The sequence below is a fragment of the Dendronephthya gigantea genome, unplaced genomic scaffold (assembly GCF_004324835.1).
Source record: "Dendronephthya gigantea isolate DGI-Jeju-01 unplaced genomic scaffold, DenGig_1.0 000006F, whole genome shotgun sequence".
NCBI lineage: Eukaryota > Metazoa > Cnidaria > Anthozoa > Malacalcyonacea > Nephtheidae > Dendronephthya > Dendronephthya gigantea.
This window is the reverse complement of record NW_021163016.1, coordinates 2,154,613-2,172,070: the sequence shown is the minus strand read 5'-3', so window position 1 is coordinate 2,172,070 and position 17,458 is coordinate 2,154,613. Positions and strand designations below refer to the sequence as shown.

The 17,458-nt window shown below is 37.4% G+C and overlaps 2 protein-coding genes across 2 annotated transcripts; one reads left to right on the top strand and one right to left on the bottom strand.

Annotated features, from left to right (window-relative positions):
• Positions 1 to 99: 99 nt before the first annotated feature.
• On the bottom strand, positions 100 to 5,505 carry LOC114516652 (saccharopine dehydrogenase-like oxidoreductase). The gene is made up of 12 exons (XM_028536183.1): positions 5,215 to 5,505; positions 4,313 to 4,419; positions 4,018 to 4,098; positions 3,275 to 3,404; positions 3,101 to 3,150; positions 2,796 to 2,932; positions 1,862 to 2,099; positions 1,352 to 1,408; positions 1,171 to 1,241; positions 1,031 to 1,080; positions 829 to 910; positions 100 to 509 (listed from the first exon to the last, which is right to left on the bottom strand). The coding sequence occupies exons 1-12, from the start codon at positions 5,378 to 5,380 to the stop codon at positions 398 to 400; spliced, it is 1,281 nt and encodes a 426-aa protein (XP_028391984.1). The 5' UTR covers positions 5,381 to 5,505; the 3' UTR covers positions 100 to 397.
• Positions 5,506 to 5,839: 334 nt separating this feature from the next.
• On the top strand, positions 5,840 to 15,020 carry LOC114516600 (probable ATP-dependent RNA helicase DDX27). The gene is made up of 19 exons (XM_028536126.1): positions 5,840 to 5,930; positions 6,588 to 6,734; positions 6,992 to 7,057; positions 7,594 to 7,809; positions 8,306 to 8,411; positions 8,631 to 8,743; positions 8,885 to 9,096; positions 9,313 to 9,412; positions 9,701 to 9,842; positions 10,022 to 10,158; positions 10,338 to 10,436; positions 10,702 to 10,784; positions 11,304 to 11,484; positions 11,860 to 11,977; positions 12,053 to 12,120; positions 12,563 to 12,677; positions 12,923 to 13,046; positions 13,124 to 13,168; positions 13,493 to 15,020. The coding sequence occupies exons 1-19, from the start codon at positions 5,841 to 5,843 to the stop codon at positions 13,506 to 13,508; spliced, it is 2,178 nt and encodes a 725-aa protein (XP_028391927.1). The 5' UTR covers position 5,840; the 3' UTR covers positions 13,509 to 15,020.
• Positions 15,021 to 17,458: the final 2,438 nt, after the last annotated feature.

Sequence of the window (17,458 nt, the reverse complement as noted above, 5' to 3'; positions counted from 1 at the left end):
GATGATTTTTTGCTTAAAATGTCAACATCTTAATCATAAAAGAATTGAGCTTAAAGGATTAGCGTTGAGGCAAGATTGGACCGATACTTCTCCTGGCGTTTACGATTTTGCGCAACACAGCAACAGCTGCCTCTTCACCAGGCGCGAGCCAATAGCCTTGCACGCGAAAGGAAATCCACCATATCACATACACCAAAAGTATGTCGAATTGTAAACATAAATTATAATGCTATATTCCTTATTTTTATATCGCCATTTATCATCTACAAAAATATGTCTATACTACTTCAAATAAACGAGCATGATCAATGTTTATAATATTGAGCAAATCAAAAGCAATCCGTTGTGCTGAATTGATGTTAGCGAAAAATTGATTTCTCCTAACACATGCAGTTCTTTATTCGATCGGACTTGCTTCTTCCACGGTAACAAAACGAACACCGGCTTTGTCCAATCGTTCAATCAACGTCGTATCAGCAAACGCAGCGCCAGGTGTCAAGACTCCTCCACTAAACAAAAAAAGTCAACTTGTATTAAGTCTAAAATGTGTTGATCAGTTAACAATAGAAAAGCTTCAGGCAAACAAGGTCGAAGGAGTAGAAGGCACGCAGCTGCCTTCTGGCGGGCAAAGGGGCTAAGATTTCCCTTTTCAACTTGAAAGATTGCCCAGAGATCGCCCGTGCAGAGGTTGGTGTGATACATTACAAGTCTTGATCCCTTCTCTAAGGACTTAGACGCACCAATATGGGGTGGCATGCATGTAAGTTATATACCGACCAATTTCAACAGCTTAGAATAGGATTTTGCTAAATGAATAAAATAATTTACCTCTCTGGCATAGTTTCTCTTTCGCTGAGAATCACAATGGCAGCTTGAACCATACATATTGGCGTGGCAACATATCCTGGCTCTGAAAATCGTTAAATACATAGCGATGTAGTTCCAATCTAGTTCATTTAGCGGCAAATGACTCGATACAAGTAAGCAAATAAATTTACAGGACGTTTTAGCAAAAAAATGTTGAACTCACCAGGCGCAATAATACGAGTGACAATCTTTTTGTCCATCTTCGATTCGGGACTGAGAAAAATCGTTCATTTTATAAAATCGTTTATTTTACACATCTCATTGTACTGAAGTAGATACGTAAACACATACATCAAAACACACCTTATTTCCCCTTCATAATCTTTACTAAATCCTTTACCATAGAATGTCATAGAAAAGCTTGTACCGTCTCTCTAAAAGTTACAAAGTTTATCAAAGTTCATGAGGAATTATTCCTCGTTACACGAAAGCACAGCACTCTATATTATATTTTCATTTATGTGCAGTTGTATCATATAAAAACCTCTTCTTTTGTCGGTCCTTCGTGTGAAAAGATGCCAAACGAGAATATTTTCGGGTACTATAAACATATAAGTGCATGTATATATAGATGTTCGTTTATATCAGATAGTTTCATCATACAGTTTACAGAGGTCGTTTCACAAGGCCCTAGCAACATACAATCTCGTACCCGGACCCACAAATCATTGATTGGCTCTGCAATCTTAATCGAGACCTGGGGGGGGGGGATTGTAAAAAAAATGCATTTCGCTTTTTTTATGTTCAATGATGGGCCTTAATTAATAGTGCAAAATGCTTGCTATGCACCTTCACGAAACCGCAGCAATTAATATAGTTAAAACGTCAGAGACCTACATTGAGAGGGGGAGGGAAGGCGGGGGGGAGGTGTAGTCAACGGAGAAGAGCGGGGGGTGTCGCAATAGCTAACTTGAAAAATTGTTCAGCGTGCGCCGTCCCAGCTTTTAACATGGAACTTGCATCCATGAACAGGACATGCGCATTCATGCTGTACCTTCTCTAAAACTTTTCTGCCATAGTCGAACGACGCAAGAAGCATGAAGATAAAGCCAAACACCATCAACATGGCGACGTATATGATGGATGGTAAGGTGAAGTAAGCCGAGTATTGAACGGGGGGTTTTTTGAGCTCATCATGTCTGTAACGTTGGGTACGTCGCACGACCGAGGGGTCGGCACCGAGGAATGGTAACGACCATTTGTCCACTTCTTTTCCATAAAACACGGAGCCTCTGTGAATGAAATTATAACGCGGAAAATTAAAATAGTAGCCTCGTACGTTTGGAAATCAGGATCGACCATCGACCAAAACGCGTTGGACAACGAACAGCTAAGTATTCAGAGAGTCCCACAGAATCACAAGACAGCAAGTTCAATTTCTGAATGTGCGAGAATTTTCGGATCGCATTTTTTGAGGCTGTTCGAATTCAAGTTTCACGATGACATGTTTCGTTTCATTTGGTTTATTGAGGTACAAGAAGCTATCCATGCCAGAGTTATTTCTCAGATCAACGTGTTGATCTTTCAAATAAAGGATTTTAGAACACTTGAGGAAAGGAGCAAGGCTAACGTACGCTATACCTGGCTGGCCAGGCCTCACCAATTTTCGGGCGACAAAAGTCAGTAGGTAATTCAGTTGGTTTTTGTTTTATCAGGAATCGACTGTATGAAAACTGGATGTAGCGCTATCCACCGGTGGTATTTTTCAACCGCACTAAAATTGTCCGTTGTTTGGTATAACTTTGATTAAACCTCAATATTTTTACACTGGGGTTTCTAAAGCTGTAATTTCACTGTCTTTCAAATGGTTTTACAACGGTTGAAAGAATCTGTCAGGTGGATAGTGCTATCCAGCCTTTGTACAACCGGCTACAGAACTAGTAATCGAGGTCTCAGCGGGAAAAAGGCTAATTGGCATTCCATCAGACCTCATTTTCAACTTTGGCCCAACACGGGGCAGAGGATTTGGGAACAATTCTTTTCGTAATTTCTTGAGATTCCCTTCCTTTTCGCTAGCAATGCCGTAAATGAGTGAGTGATAAGTTCCATAGTGACCTCGCATGCCCTATAAAATAAAAACGGAATAGTACAATAAGAGACTAGCAAACACTAAACGTTTTAGGCGGCATTTATCGCAGGAAATGTCACAAATATTTCTTCAATAACTTCTATTCACGCAAATCTTCTATTTACGCATTGATATGGTTATAAACAATACAGTTTTCAAAAGTACCTTCTCCCCAGAATTAACAGTCAGGAAACTCTCCACATGACACAATTGGCCTAGAAGATATTTTATTCTAAATGCACCAGTAATTATTTGAATAATTTCATTCAATTATACCTCGAAGGTGAATTGTCAGAAGGAACAACTTCAAGAGATTTTGTAATCATTATTTTCCAGTACCTGGAAATTTTCTTTGTGTATAAACGATGCCCATGTCTGCTGGTATGCTATCGAAACCGCATGTTCCGATCACGAAAATCTTAGATTCTCTCGCCTTTTCATCGTATTTAAACTGCATCGTTTCCAGGAACTAATTAAAATATTAAAATTGTTGCAAACACTCGACGTGACATGTTTTGGAAGTCATTAATCTTTTAAAAGTTGCATTTTTGATGAATATTGGTGGAGACCTAAAAGTAAAATATTTTTGCGTACGACCAAAAATCACTTTGCATTTGGTTTTTTTTATTATTGCCTAGTCAAAATATCATTTTAAGTGTGTATCACGCGGTTAAAAAATGTAAAACAATAAAAAAATTGCGGTCTAATTTTAAAAGTTTGACTGTTAGTATATTATGTAAACAATGCCGATGGCGCTTGAAAATTAGCGACGTTTTCCTACAAAACAAAAGAAAAATCTACTCAACCCAAAATGATTAATTTAATTGTGATTCATCACCCGAAATCGTTCATTTTGAACCTTTATTTTGTTCACTACACTTGTGCTACTTTTGACAACACTAGTTGCCCAAATTTGAGAGATAATTTAAACGCAGGGAGTCTTTCAGCAATTTTGTTGAATTTGTGTTTGATTATGATAAATGCAGTCATATTTATTTAAGTCTTCAGGTCTGTGTTACTCATGTGATATTAAAAAACTGAAAAAGGAAATCTTTAGGCAATATATGTGTATCCAGGACTACCTCTGGCTCTCCACTGACATCAAGATGGTGGCAATCATTTTCAACACAGGCCTTCACCACAGGCTCTCCAAAGAAACGATACTAAATGCAACACAAATCGAACAAACTTTGTTCATTCTCAGCTAATTCAATAGCAAACCTAACAGCTACAGGGTGTAATGAAATCTTTCCATCATTAGCAAACTTCTTTTCAGACCAGCACTGCCCCATTGCATAATGAGCTAATATATTAAATTTTCGAGACAAACCTCCATAAGCTTTGCTAATTTTTTCACAACAATTTTATTATACGTACTGGTCCTACACAATTCAAGACCATCTTAGTTGCAGCACACATTGCATTTAAAGATTCTTCATCTTTGACATCTGCTATAATCACATCTATGCCAGAGTAATCTTTACCTGTTAAACACATTATAAGCTATTAAGGGTTGACCAGCTCCTAATCATCTCACAATCCCCAGTACAATGCATTTTACTTTAACTATTTTATATGGAGTAACCTTGAGAGCAAGGAAATATCTGGATTTAGGGTTCTATATATCTAATTTGCAATCTGTAACACCATGCATTAGTAATAGTTGAATATGGGTCCACTAGTCTATGGCAATGGAATTATTACAGAATTTCCAACAGCCAGGTTCAGCAGGATTAGTTAATTTTTTAACCTTTTTTTGTTAACATTTGGTCATGTCTTTTAAGTCGCATAACACTTACACAATAAAATTAAAACATAGCAAATACAAATGAACAAATGAACATGAATGTGACTTTAAAAAAATTATCAATTAAACATCAACACAAGACGCGCTGAGCAAAAAGTAATTTAAGGTAAGTTGTATTTTCCTGGGTTTGCAATTGTTGATTGAGTAATTCTACAATTCCCGAGCGATCTCGAGGAAATGATCAGTATAATTTAGGTCAATTAGGTGATGGTTGATCCATCGTTTTTTAGCGTTACTCTTGAGTTTGACAAAATGACCCTTGTCTAATCTTAAATATTTTAGTGGGAAAATTACTAAAATAGATAAAGGAGTCCTTTATTCTTCCAAATTCAAGGCCAAAATTTAGAAGGCAAAATGAATACTGAATGGTAGTCGAGATCATTTCAATCCCGATAATCTTTCTACTCCGCTACCACTCAATAATTTTGTTGAATAGTCGGAAATAGCATAGAACAGAACTAAAGCAACCAACCCAATTCATCTGAGGCTTGTTGCAAAGTATCTTGCAACCTTTCCCTGTTCCTTCCTGCCACGGCCCAGCGCAGGTTTTGCGAGTTTTGTTTCGCGAATTCCTGCACAACAAACTGTCCAGTGAAACCACTTGCTCCGAAAATGACAACATCAAACGATTTTGACATTTTGAAAACGTGTCGATTTCAAATTAAATGCCAGAGAGGATGCCAATTTCAGAGTATTGTTCGATTTTGAATTCTTTCGAATAATTTGGACTTTGATGTTTGTTTCTTTACATTTGTTGATGTAACAAAAGTTGTATCAAAACAGAACATGAAGTATCGAGGAAGAGCAAAGCAATCGCGGGTTCACATTAGTTCCAAATTTCAACTAAGGATCGTCTTGTAAAAGTTCTCAATGAAATTTTTTAATGTTTTGCCACCGTAATCTTGTAAAATATCGGTTAATCGTTGAATAGGACTAAATTAGAGTTACCAGTAGTTTAAACACTTGAGCATTTTGGCATACACAACAATACAGAAAAGCACTAAAGCTGTCACAAAACTATAACATTTAAATTTCATATTTTGAAATTCCTATTTCTCTCTCCATTCAATGGAAGTACTGCACATGGGCTAAAACAACATGGCGAGCTTGAAAGACATTGGAACTATAGAGTCCGACCAAGAAATAGAGGATTATGAAAGTGAGGGGAGCTTTCATGACGATGAAAAAGTATGGTTCTTCTTTCTTTTGCCTTCTTTATCATTCCGCAAAGATGTTACAAATTTGATACATTTGCGGTATACGGAATGTTTTGCTAAAATTTCTCAAATGTCACAAATTTGCAACATTAATGTTGGCTATAGATTTCTCGAATGTTGGAATTAAATAGCGTTCCCCTGAATTAAATGCTGTCATGCCCAATATCAAAACAACTTCTAAAACTCCTTCTTTAAAAGAAGTAGAAATACTGTGTGACTATCGTCGTACCCATGCACTATAGATGACTAAAAATAAGCACACTTCAGGCTTTTACAAAGATGAGTGGCTTAGCTGACTAAGCGCTTTGGGATCGCTTCCAATATACAATATTCTAAGAATATTTTAGACTGATCGGTCTATCACCTATAAAATGCAGCTGGAGTAAGTTTCTTCAAAGGAAGTTCCAGTAGTTAAAACCAGGTTCACAAAGATAATTCAAAGTGATAAAAAATTACCAGTTGAATATAAATTATTTTACCTTGATTGCAAATTATTTGCTGTGCATATATGAGCTTTTACATGAGGGCTACCATTTCTGATAGCATAGGTTTTAGTTTGTGAGCTCTTGCTATTTACAAGTGGATGTTATCTTTGCTGTAGTATATCTGCCTTCGTTTATTGTTAAAGGTTGGAACTAAGAAAAGGAAAAGGAAACAAAAAGGGGGGAAGGAAAAAGATTTTGACAAGGATTTCCAGTTTTCTGGCTCAGATGATGAGCATGCAACTGACTGGAATCTTGAAGAAACAGTGGAACATTTGAGGAAGGAGGCCTCGGTAAGGTCCCAATGTTTACTTTGTAACATGCATTTGGCATGCATTGCAGTCTGTTAATTACACAAGATGTATTATTTAACTTGTCTGTGAGTACCCTAAAACTATTATAGAAACTATTATATCAACATGACTGTTGATGAGATTTCAGGAGTGAAATGCCTGATTTACAGGTGTGTATAATGCTTTGGGCTAGAGAGAACACATCCTGATTATTCCATGAGCTTCTAGGTGAAAATTTTCCTTCCATTTGCTTTTAGGAGCCAGTTATTGTAAGCTTAGATACAAGGATAAATGAAATGAGAGAAAAAAGAAAAGATGAAAAGGTATAAGCAAGGAAAGTATAAATAAAAAACACACCACATTTTGTCAACTATAATGTGTGTTATTCATGTAGTGTCAATGTCACACATACCAAAGCACACAACTTGTGATAAATTTGCAAACTACTCTGTTTACAAGCTGTTAGCAAGTTACCTAAGCACTACTTATTCCCACTTGCAGCCCTGGTATTTTGCCTGCACTTCGCAACAACTGAAACCAATAATGAGGCATAATTGATAAAGTTATTACTTAATATAACTCTCCAATTTTGCTGAAGCAAAGTATGCCAATTTCAAGAGTTGCAGTCATTGTGCCAGGTTTAGAGCAGGCTGTGTTTAACAATGTCATTACTTTCAAGATGAATTTTTGCATGTAGTGGATTGTGCTTGTCAACACAACAGGTCTAACAACTTGACAAGGTTGACATTGGTTGTCACAACTTGCAATAAAGAGTTTGTTTGCTTTTTTACGCAAGATGTGAGCTTTTCTGTGTGCACATTATCACATTACATTCAAGTAAGATGAATGCCTTTTTCAGAAGACAACTTTTGCAAATAATGAAGAAGAAACACAGGCTGAAAACAATGAAGTGAATAAAAGTTCCGAAAGCGATGCTGACGGTGATGGCTCTGATTTTGACGAGAATTCATCACTTAGGAAAACGGCAAAAAGTGATGACTTTTTTGAAGAAGGCCCTACTCAATTTTCAGACGTGAAGTTCACTGAAATGAACTTATCAAGACCTCTTTTGAAGGTAATGCCAGATGATCTAATCCATAAAATTATCCATTGTTTTCACAAGGCCCTATCAAAACAAAATTGCAAGTAAAATTACGAATGTAAAAACTCAGATAATCCTGTCTTGCCAAGAGACAGAAAGGATGAAAATATATACCTTGTATCTGTAACCTTTGCCGATGTCAAACGCTTTTCTTTCACGGCGAATTTCCTTCGAATTTATTTAGTTTTGGTATAAAAACCACTCAATTTTAATGATAAAAGCGCAAGCCATTGAAGCGAATTGGCGCCTTTTTTCCCGCCGCTCCCGCAGTGAACTCAATATGCTAGTTACAACTGGAATGATATTCTGGAATGAGAAAGCGAGACTATTTGTTGATTTTATTCTATTTCATTATTCTCATTATTCTAAATATTTGTAAATATTTGTAAATAAATTCTCAGGCATTGATTTCAGTAGGTCTAATACTGTACCGTTGCTTGACAAGATGCAACTATTGTTCTCTCAATAGGCCATCAATGAACTTCAGTTTTCCAATCCAACGCCTATTCAATCTGCAGCGATTCCAGTCGCTCTCATGGGAAAAGACATTTGCGGTTGCGCAGCAACGGGAACAGGTAGAGAACTTGTCATAGTAAAAATCTTATGTGACAATAAAAATAATTGCCTTCTAGAGTTAGTACTAAGACATTAGGACAGATTTTAGACCTGATATTAGCTTGTGTTTGAATTGTGTTGTACAAGTTCCCCTGGAAATCGAGATTACTACTCTCAGGATCAGAAAGTTCTTTCCTTTCAAACATGCATGTATATATTTTGATAATTTATCTTAACAGGCAAAACCGCAGCATTCATGCTGCCTATTTTGGAACGTCTTTTATTCCGTCCCATTCAGGTAGCGACCAGTCGAGTTCTGATTTTAGTTCCCACCAGAGAACTGGCAATCCAGGTAAATCGTTTGTCGGTTTATTACGTGTTATTACAAAAAATGTATCCCTCCCCCGGGTAGTAACTCTGCCTTCACCCCCCCCCCACCCCTCCCAACTTCTCGACGGTATTCACACAGGCTAACGTATATTTTGTCATACAGGTCCACTCGGTGAGCAAAGCTCTGGCGAAGTTCACCAGCATTCAGATCTCTCTTGCTACTGGAGGACTGGAACTTAAATCTCAGGAAGCAGCCTTGCGTAAAAATCCTGATATAATCATAGCAACTCCTGGAAGACTGGTTGACTTTCTTCACAATACGCCATCATTCGGCCTGCAATTTGTCGAGATTCTGGTTCTTGATGAAGCTGACAGGTAAACACCTAATCATTTGAAACTTCCAAATTTACATTTATCGTGTGTATATATAGGTACATGTACACTAGGTTGTATATTACAGAATTAGTTGTAGTGGTTTGTCTTCTATGACCCCGTAATCGTAGATCCCCGTAACCGAAAATGCCTGTTTTTATAATTTTTCTTAGATAAATGTCTTATAACTATATGTGCACATATAATCTCTCCGTTCAGGATGTTAGACGAGAACTTCAGAGATCAAATCGAAGAAATTGTTAAATTTTCACCGAAAGGAAGACAGACTATGTTGTTTTCAGCCACAATGACTGACGAAGTAGGCCTATAGCTAGTACCAGAACTCGACCTTCCTCAGATTCGATAACCCAAAGTAAAAAAATGAATTTTCAGAGAAACCTCAAGGACATTCATTTTCCTTGAAGTGTAGAAATTAATTTCAGGGAAAAATTCGAATCGTAACGTTTGACCCAAAAGATTTCGAATCGCTCTATTGGACGTAAATTGTTGAACGTCGTTTCATCATGGCTTACTATGTAGCGCAAATTCTGATCAAATAGATTAATGGTGATCGTAAACTCCATCACATTTCATATTATTTCTGTAGGTAAATGAACTTGTGCTACTGTCATTGAATCGACCAGTGAAGCTGTTCGTTGACAACAGCACCGACGTTGCTGAGAACTTGAGACAGGAATTTATTCGAATCAAGAAAAGTCGAGAAGAAGATCGTACAGCGATTGTCTTAGGTAAACATCCGTAAACCTTTACCAGCAGACACTTTGATGAAATATAGGAAGAAACATGCTTCGAAAAGATATCAGTTAAATGAAACATTCTCAGTCAACAACATTTTATTGCCTTCATATCAATGTGAAACTCTTGCTTTGCAGTGAAGTTTTTGAAATCGATGTTGTATGAATTTTAGCTCTATGCTGTCGAGGTTTTCACGAGAACTGCTTGGTGTTTGTCCGAACGAAACAACTTGCCCATCGTCTGAGGATATTTCTGGGTCTGCTGGGTGTGAATGCTGAAGAACTTCATGGTAACCTGACGCAATTACAGGTAAGAGACGACCTCATTCTTTCTTTTAGCAGGAGATATACAGTAAACATTACAAACAAATGTGTTACTGTTTATGGAGTTTAGTAAAGCCGTCCACTCATGGCTCTACCTCATTTCTTGACGATTAAATTCGCCTGGTATTCTTTAGAGTAAAGCATGTTTCTATAATTATCCTACAGAGACTTGACTCACTCAATAAATTCAAGAAAAGAGAGGTTGATGTTTTAGTTGCAACGGATCTCGCCTCTCGTGGCTTGGATGTTGTAGGAGTTAAAACGGTAAACTAACACGACCTTCCAGGGTCGATTTTAGGGGCAGAATAACACAATTGAGGGCTGTTGTTGTTCGCATACTGCTAACTACTTTGAACTACTGCTTAAATTCACTACATAAATAGTATTTTATTCCTTTATCTTGGAGTAACTCGCCTCTTGGCGCGAATCTATTTGTTTATTAAATTCAAATTGAAAATGTTTTTATAATACGAGAATTGATGAATCAAGGAATTTGTTCAGCTCATTCTAAGCTTTTTTTTTTCTTAAGGTGATCAACTACTCCATGCCTAATACAGTTAAACAATATATCCATCGTGTTGGTCGGACGGCCAGAGCTGGCCTTTCTGGCAGGTACTATGAATCTTATTGTATGCAAGTATCATCTTATTGTATAGAACTATCATTTATTGTACACCTTATTGTATGCAAGTATCATCTTATGGTATGCTAGTATCATCTTATTGTATGCCAGTATAATCTTATTGTATGCAAGTATCATCTTATTATATGCCAGTATCATCTTATGGTATGCTAGTATCATCTTATTGTATGCCAGTATAATCTTATTGTATGCAAGTATCATCTTATTGTATGCAAGTATCATCTTATTCTATGCAAGTATCATCTTGTGTATTCAAGTATCATCTTACTGTACATCTTACTGTATGCAAGTATTATCTTATTGTTCATCTTATTGTATGCTACTATCATCTTATTGTAATTTGCTATAGTATCATCTTATTGTATGCTATAGTATCATCTTATTGTATGCTTGTATCATCTTATTGTACATCTTCTTGCATGGTAATTCCGTATTAAGATACAGTACATTTGACAGGCATGTGTATCTCCACCATTTTCATATTACAGATCAATCAGTTTGGTTGGGGAAGGTGAGAGAAAACTACTAAAAGAAATCGTTAAACAAGCGAGAAATCCTGTCAAAAGCAGGATCGTTGCCCCGGAGGTTATCAATAAATATAAAAAGAAGTTGGGTGAATTTGAGGCAGATGTTCAGGAGATCTTGACACAGGAACGGGAAGATAAAGAAGTATGTTTTGCCATCGGGCTTCGTGTGTTTTAGCGATAGTGATTGTCTATACCTTGCTTCATTTATCCACGGGGATGGAATAAGGACGGGGGAGGGGACAGTTTATATATAAGCGCCCTGATTTTGCCCTAATATGCTATGCGCTCTGTAGAAGTTAAAGTTTTAAGGTCTAGTGTACAATGTTTTTGAATTGACCCGATACATTGGCATATGTGAGTATCATTTCTCGTTCTGTGGATCGATCATTATCTCTCTTGCGTACTATCTTCGTGTCCTGTTATAGCTACACCTTGCCTTTGGGCAATTTTTTTTAAATAAAATAAAATAAAAAATCTCCTGCTTGCTGACATTTTTAGTTCTCTCCTTTTCTTGTAGCTTAGAATCACCGAAATGGAGGCCAATAAAGCGAAAAATATGATCATCCATCGAGATGAGATTCAAAGCCGACCCCCAAGAGTTTGGTTTCAAGCCGAAAATGGTAAATACAAGAAATGTATTATTTACGATTGTTTTCTCTATCTAAGGGTAGTTGAAGAATGACTGTCGTTTTATTCTTCATTTTTTTTAGATAAGACTAAAGAAAGTAAAACAAGTTCAAAGAAAAGTAGGAAAGAGAATAAAGAGAAAAAAGATAAGGTTAAAACACAAACAAAACTTTCTATGATGTACTGATTTACTGTAATAATAATGTCCTTTACCAAACGAGACTCCTTGCCCCATGGGTAATAGCAGACACTTTTAGCATAATCAGTACAGAAAATTCTAAAAGCAAACGGCTAAGTCACATTTGAAGAATTGATTTTAGGCACTTTCTATCGGCCATAATTTGTTTTAGTCACTTTATGTTTTGATATATTGCACCGAATATTCTACACTTCAGAAACCAACCATTTGTTTTGAAAATTCAAAAGGAATTTTGCCGTTTGCAGTTAGAGATGCGTCATGAACGCCAAGCTTAAGGCCTCTGGTATCAAAAAATTTGCTCGGCAAAACCTGTGGTCTGATCTTTGTATATATAACTGGATAACGATTATTCGACGTGCAACCCCGCCAATTGCAGCTGCCATTTTTCTTTCAGAAATTGGAACCCGAGGAGTTGAAAGCAAAGCAATTTCAAGAGTATCTGAGACGAGAAGAAAAACGAAAAAACAGAAAGAAGCGACTCCATGTTTTTCCATCTGATGATAAAGATGGTTAGTTAAACCGTTTCATTCTGGCTTTCACTGATGGGGATTGGGGGTGATTACCAGCCCATTTGAGCGGAAAACCCTGTTAAAACAAGAACGCGGGGACGAGAATTATGCCATTTGGGCCAACAGTAAAACTTGACTCCCGTCCGGGCTTGGCTTTATCAAAATGAAGTCATATTGTTGTGTGAGATGTGAATACAGTGGCTAGATCTGTATAACTCTCACAGTTTTCCGGGCTTCTTTCGCAGATTCCACTCGAAAAACACCAAGTAAAAAACGCAAGAAGACAACTGGAAAAACAAATGGCAAAAAAGCCTTCGAAAAGGAACTCACGGACACCAGCCGAAAGGCACTGAGCGAGTTTCGTAGCTTGTAAGTACCTAGCACTTTATTTCACAGCCTGTGCCATTGTATGTCTAACAAATTATCTTTTCCTTTCTTCATTCCAGTTCTGGGAAGAAGAGCAAAGGTGGAAATCTTAAGTCGAAAAAAAAGTAAGGTTCCGATTGTTGGAAAACCGCAAGGTCCAGCTGCTATATATAGGTCATTTGGTTCAGGCAGTATAAAACTGAACTCTGATGCAACTGGAATGTTATCTCAAATACAGAAATCGAAGCCACAGCCCTTTTGGTTTTTATTATCTCAGTGAACTATTCGAAAAATTTATTAGCCTTTGCTTTGCTTAAGAAGCAAAATACTTATTTTTGCATTCCTAAAATAGTTATTTTTTGCCCTGGATTTCCTGAGTGCTGAAATTTTCACACCGGATCAGCACTTTCCGATGGCGTGTGTACAAAATTTCACTTTGCTTTTTATAGATTTAAGCGGAGGTAACATTCCTTCGTACCACGGCGGGTTCAATTCGACGAGAATATTTTGTTATTTATTGACTGCCCAAAGAATGGAGACAGCGGGTCGTGAATGGCGTGAGTACCTTGTTGTGTATCAAAAAATATAATCGTCGGTAATCTTGACTCAAACATGATCTTGCGTGCCACGGCAATACTGAATATGCTGCAACGTATTGTCTTGAGAAGAGTATTCATTCGGTTCAAGTGATCGATAGTCGACCTCCGACAAATTTCGCTAATCATATTTGACATTTTTCTTGCAAAAATTTGCAGGAAATAAGCAGTTCCGAAATAGCTCAGAGAAACAGCTAATCGCTGTTCTATACTTTCCTCAAATATTTTCAGCTGTTTAAAACGTATATTGGAATTACTTAAGCTATAAATTCCAAGTGTTGATCACAGAAACTTGGCAGCGTGAAGCGGACCTCAGAGTTGATGAAGGATGGCGAACAGACTGAATATTTCCACGCTGTGCATTGGAACAATCTTAATTGCGCTTTAAACTGCAAAACTAGAAATAGAAGAAGTTTCTGAGAACTAACGATAAGTTGGCTTTGTACTGTATGCTGCGATAAGGCATATTTTGGACATTACGCTTTACAATGCAACGTCTATGGTTTTAAAGAGACGTAAGCCGTTTTTTAAATTTCTTAAGTCAAGCCGAAGCAAACCTAATGACCTTTTATAAACGTTGCTATAAATACAACCGAACTGGCTAGCCTAGCTCTTATACTGTTTTGCACTGCTGTGTTTTGATGCATTGATAATCAATCATGTCCCATCAAGTTTCACCTTTAATCTCAATGCTGGGAAACCAAACTAAAAAGACTAAAAGGGTGGTGATGCCCGCACATACCCGCAAAGTAGTGGATCCAGCGTGGTTAAAGCCGATCTGAACGAGTGCCAAATTCTCGGCAAATCTGGCACTTTTGAGAATCATGCTGTCATATGAAGGCGCACCTTGTTAGTCACAATTTAGTACAAAAATAGCACAATTGGGTGGCCAAAGTTTACAGAAGGATACACCCCATTCCACCGCATAAATCCACCCCTGTTGTATCGCCACTTCTTAGAAATGCAAATCTGAGCTACGCCCTGCTTCAAGGTTATTTTTCAGAACTTCGTGCATGCTATTTTGCTTTGCTCTATCAAATTATGATGCTATTTTATCCCCATATCACCGAATTAAGGTATTACAGTAAAACATGACGAAAGACGTTTCGTTATACAAATGTAAGCATTCGTCCCACGGCTACAAAATCACGTCTTGCAAACAACGCGCACTCGCTTTGCATGTAGCATGCATGTGTCGACAAAGATTTTCAGTTCGGCGTCGCGGGGAAGCGAAATCTCTCGCGAGATAAGATACGCGTAATTTAGAAAACATTTATATTTAATGAATTTTTAATCGGTCGTCTAGTCTATCTTGAAATGAGTTGGAGTTTTGCCGAGCTATAAATGTCGCGTGTTCTAATTCATCGATTTGTCTCAATTACGTCTGGACTTGGTTAATCTTTTTTACATTATTGTTTTTAAAACACTCTGGTGGCGAACAATTTCAGGAGCGTGCATGAAATTTCTGCAATGTTTCGTCTTTTACATCATCAATTCTTTAATTATTGAAATCCTGTTTCAATTCATGAAGTTTGCGATTCCGTTGGACGGCATCTAATCCTTGGGTTTCCAGCTCTAATACTGCTCTATTTTGTATGAAAATCTTGATTTTTATAGCTAATCTCGTTCAATAGTATCTACACATCCTCACATCACTAAATCAGATCTTTTTTCGTTCGAAGCTTTGTTGGAAATTTTGCGATTCAAATTGTGTGTCAAGAGTAAACATTCATGGCTCATTAAACAACCGACCAAGCTAAATTACCCAACAATATTTGAAACTATGTATTTAAGGATTACTATGAATTTAAGACTATTGTATAATTTTGACTTATCCGGCCCCTCTTGCAAATGTAAAAAACCTCAATACTATGCACCACAGTGGGCAAGAAAATCAACCCAAACTGTGAAAATAGTCGAGGGAGTTTGTCAGCATACCATAGTTGTACATATTCGGTGCTAGCAGTGAACAGCCACAATGGAATGTCGAATTTGACGTTGATATATTTGGCAATATGATGTAATTAATTTCATATATACATATGTCTCCCTTATCAGGCAGACAGCCTCATGTAAACACCTACAGCTTAATACTCCTCATAATTCGGGAAAGAATTTCAAGTCTATTAGCGTGGCGGGATACCCTCCCACGGTTTAAGTTAGGATCTGTCATTATCCTTGTGATTACAATGCAGTCTTTAATGTATGTTGTAAGAAGTAAGGGCAGAGCCTAATGCAATTTAATAAGGGACATTGCCACTTATGTGTAAATTGGACTACATGGCACTTATCCGCTCAACCCACTATTATTTTAGCTCGTTTGACGTCAGCGACAGCTTATATTGCTGTAATCTGCTGAGCTTTCTTTTGTATTTACGTTTTTTTCATTATTTTCCAACGTCTGGCTGGGTGGGATTGTTGTGCAAGAAAGCTTATCGCCAGCCTTGTGGTAATGTTTTTTGTAGTGGGGTTACACATGCATTAGATGGGATAATACAGGATTTTAATCCTCTAAATAAATAATGTCGCAATATGCTTTCATCTCTCAATGACTTGTGACAAAAATTCAACGTGCTGTAAGGTGGTAATCATTTAATACACGGGATTAATACCAATTGCAATAATATGGGTTAGCGCAAGAATTCTTAGCAGCTTAACAGGTATAGCTTTAATGTAGGCCAAAATATTTCGAAAGCTTTTAAACACAATCAATCTTCTTCGATTTGTAAGTAGTTTGCGATTGTGTTTCATTTGAAAAGTGTAATATGCATTGGTGAAAAAGCAAATTTGAGGTAGAAACAGAATTGTGCATATTTGCCTATAGCAACAAGTTTTGATGTAGCCACTGTTTATACCAGGCAAAATAGTTAATTCCCATCAACTCGAGTTGCTACTATTCAGTTCAGAATTAGATCTTGGCATCTTGCAACTACAGATTATTAAATCATAAACTTTTTATTGTATACCATAACATTGCAGCATTTCAGTTACAATCAAGTATAACTTTTCATTGCATGTGGGTTAAGGACTGCGTCTGGACAGACTCGACTTTTCTGTAATCCAGTTTTCCTTCGTGCTGTGAACCAACCCTTAGGGCACTAAGGGAATAATCCTTGAGAAAATCTTTGACTAAATCTTCGACAATTGTGTGAGAAACCTTAGAATTTTCTCGTCTAGTGCGGTTAAGAAAATAAACAAAATGGATTTCGTATTGTTTACTTTGTCGACATCCGGGTGAATATACCGTTGTCCATCGTACGTGATGTAGGCTGCGATGAATATCCCCTCCTTGTTCATTAAACCAAAATATTTTTATCATTGCTGAATTTGATGCTCCAAAGCACAGCGCGAATCTTTCTTTCAACAATCCTTGTCATCTTCTAATTGTAGCAAGATAAGTGAGGGCAAGACAGACCAGGTCATTGATGAATTGGCCACCCAGGTCCAACACACAAACAATGTCATGCACTGACATTCAGACACGAATTATCATCTTGTCAGTTTTCGTTTGCATCGTTCCAACAGAAGTATTAATATTGCGGTGAACTTCGATACAAGCATGAAATGAAACAGACTTGTGATCTCTGGACTCCCAAAACGACCATTTGACGAACGCGGCGTGGAGGCAAAGGAAGGGGCCGGGTGAAGGGCAAGGGGTGTGGGGGAGGAAGATAGGATGGGAATATGAGGGAAGTGGTTGTCGAACAAAACCGTTAGTTAAAAATATTTTTCTGTACGTTCTCGCGGACCGTAGGTTCGAAGGACGAATGTTAATACTCGAAATCTATTTTTAATATACCTTATACCAAAGGTCCCCGA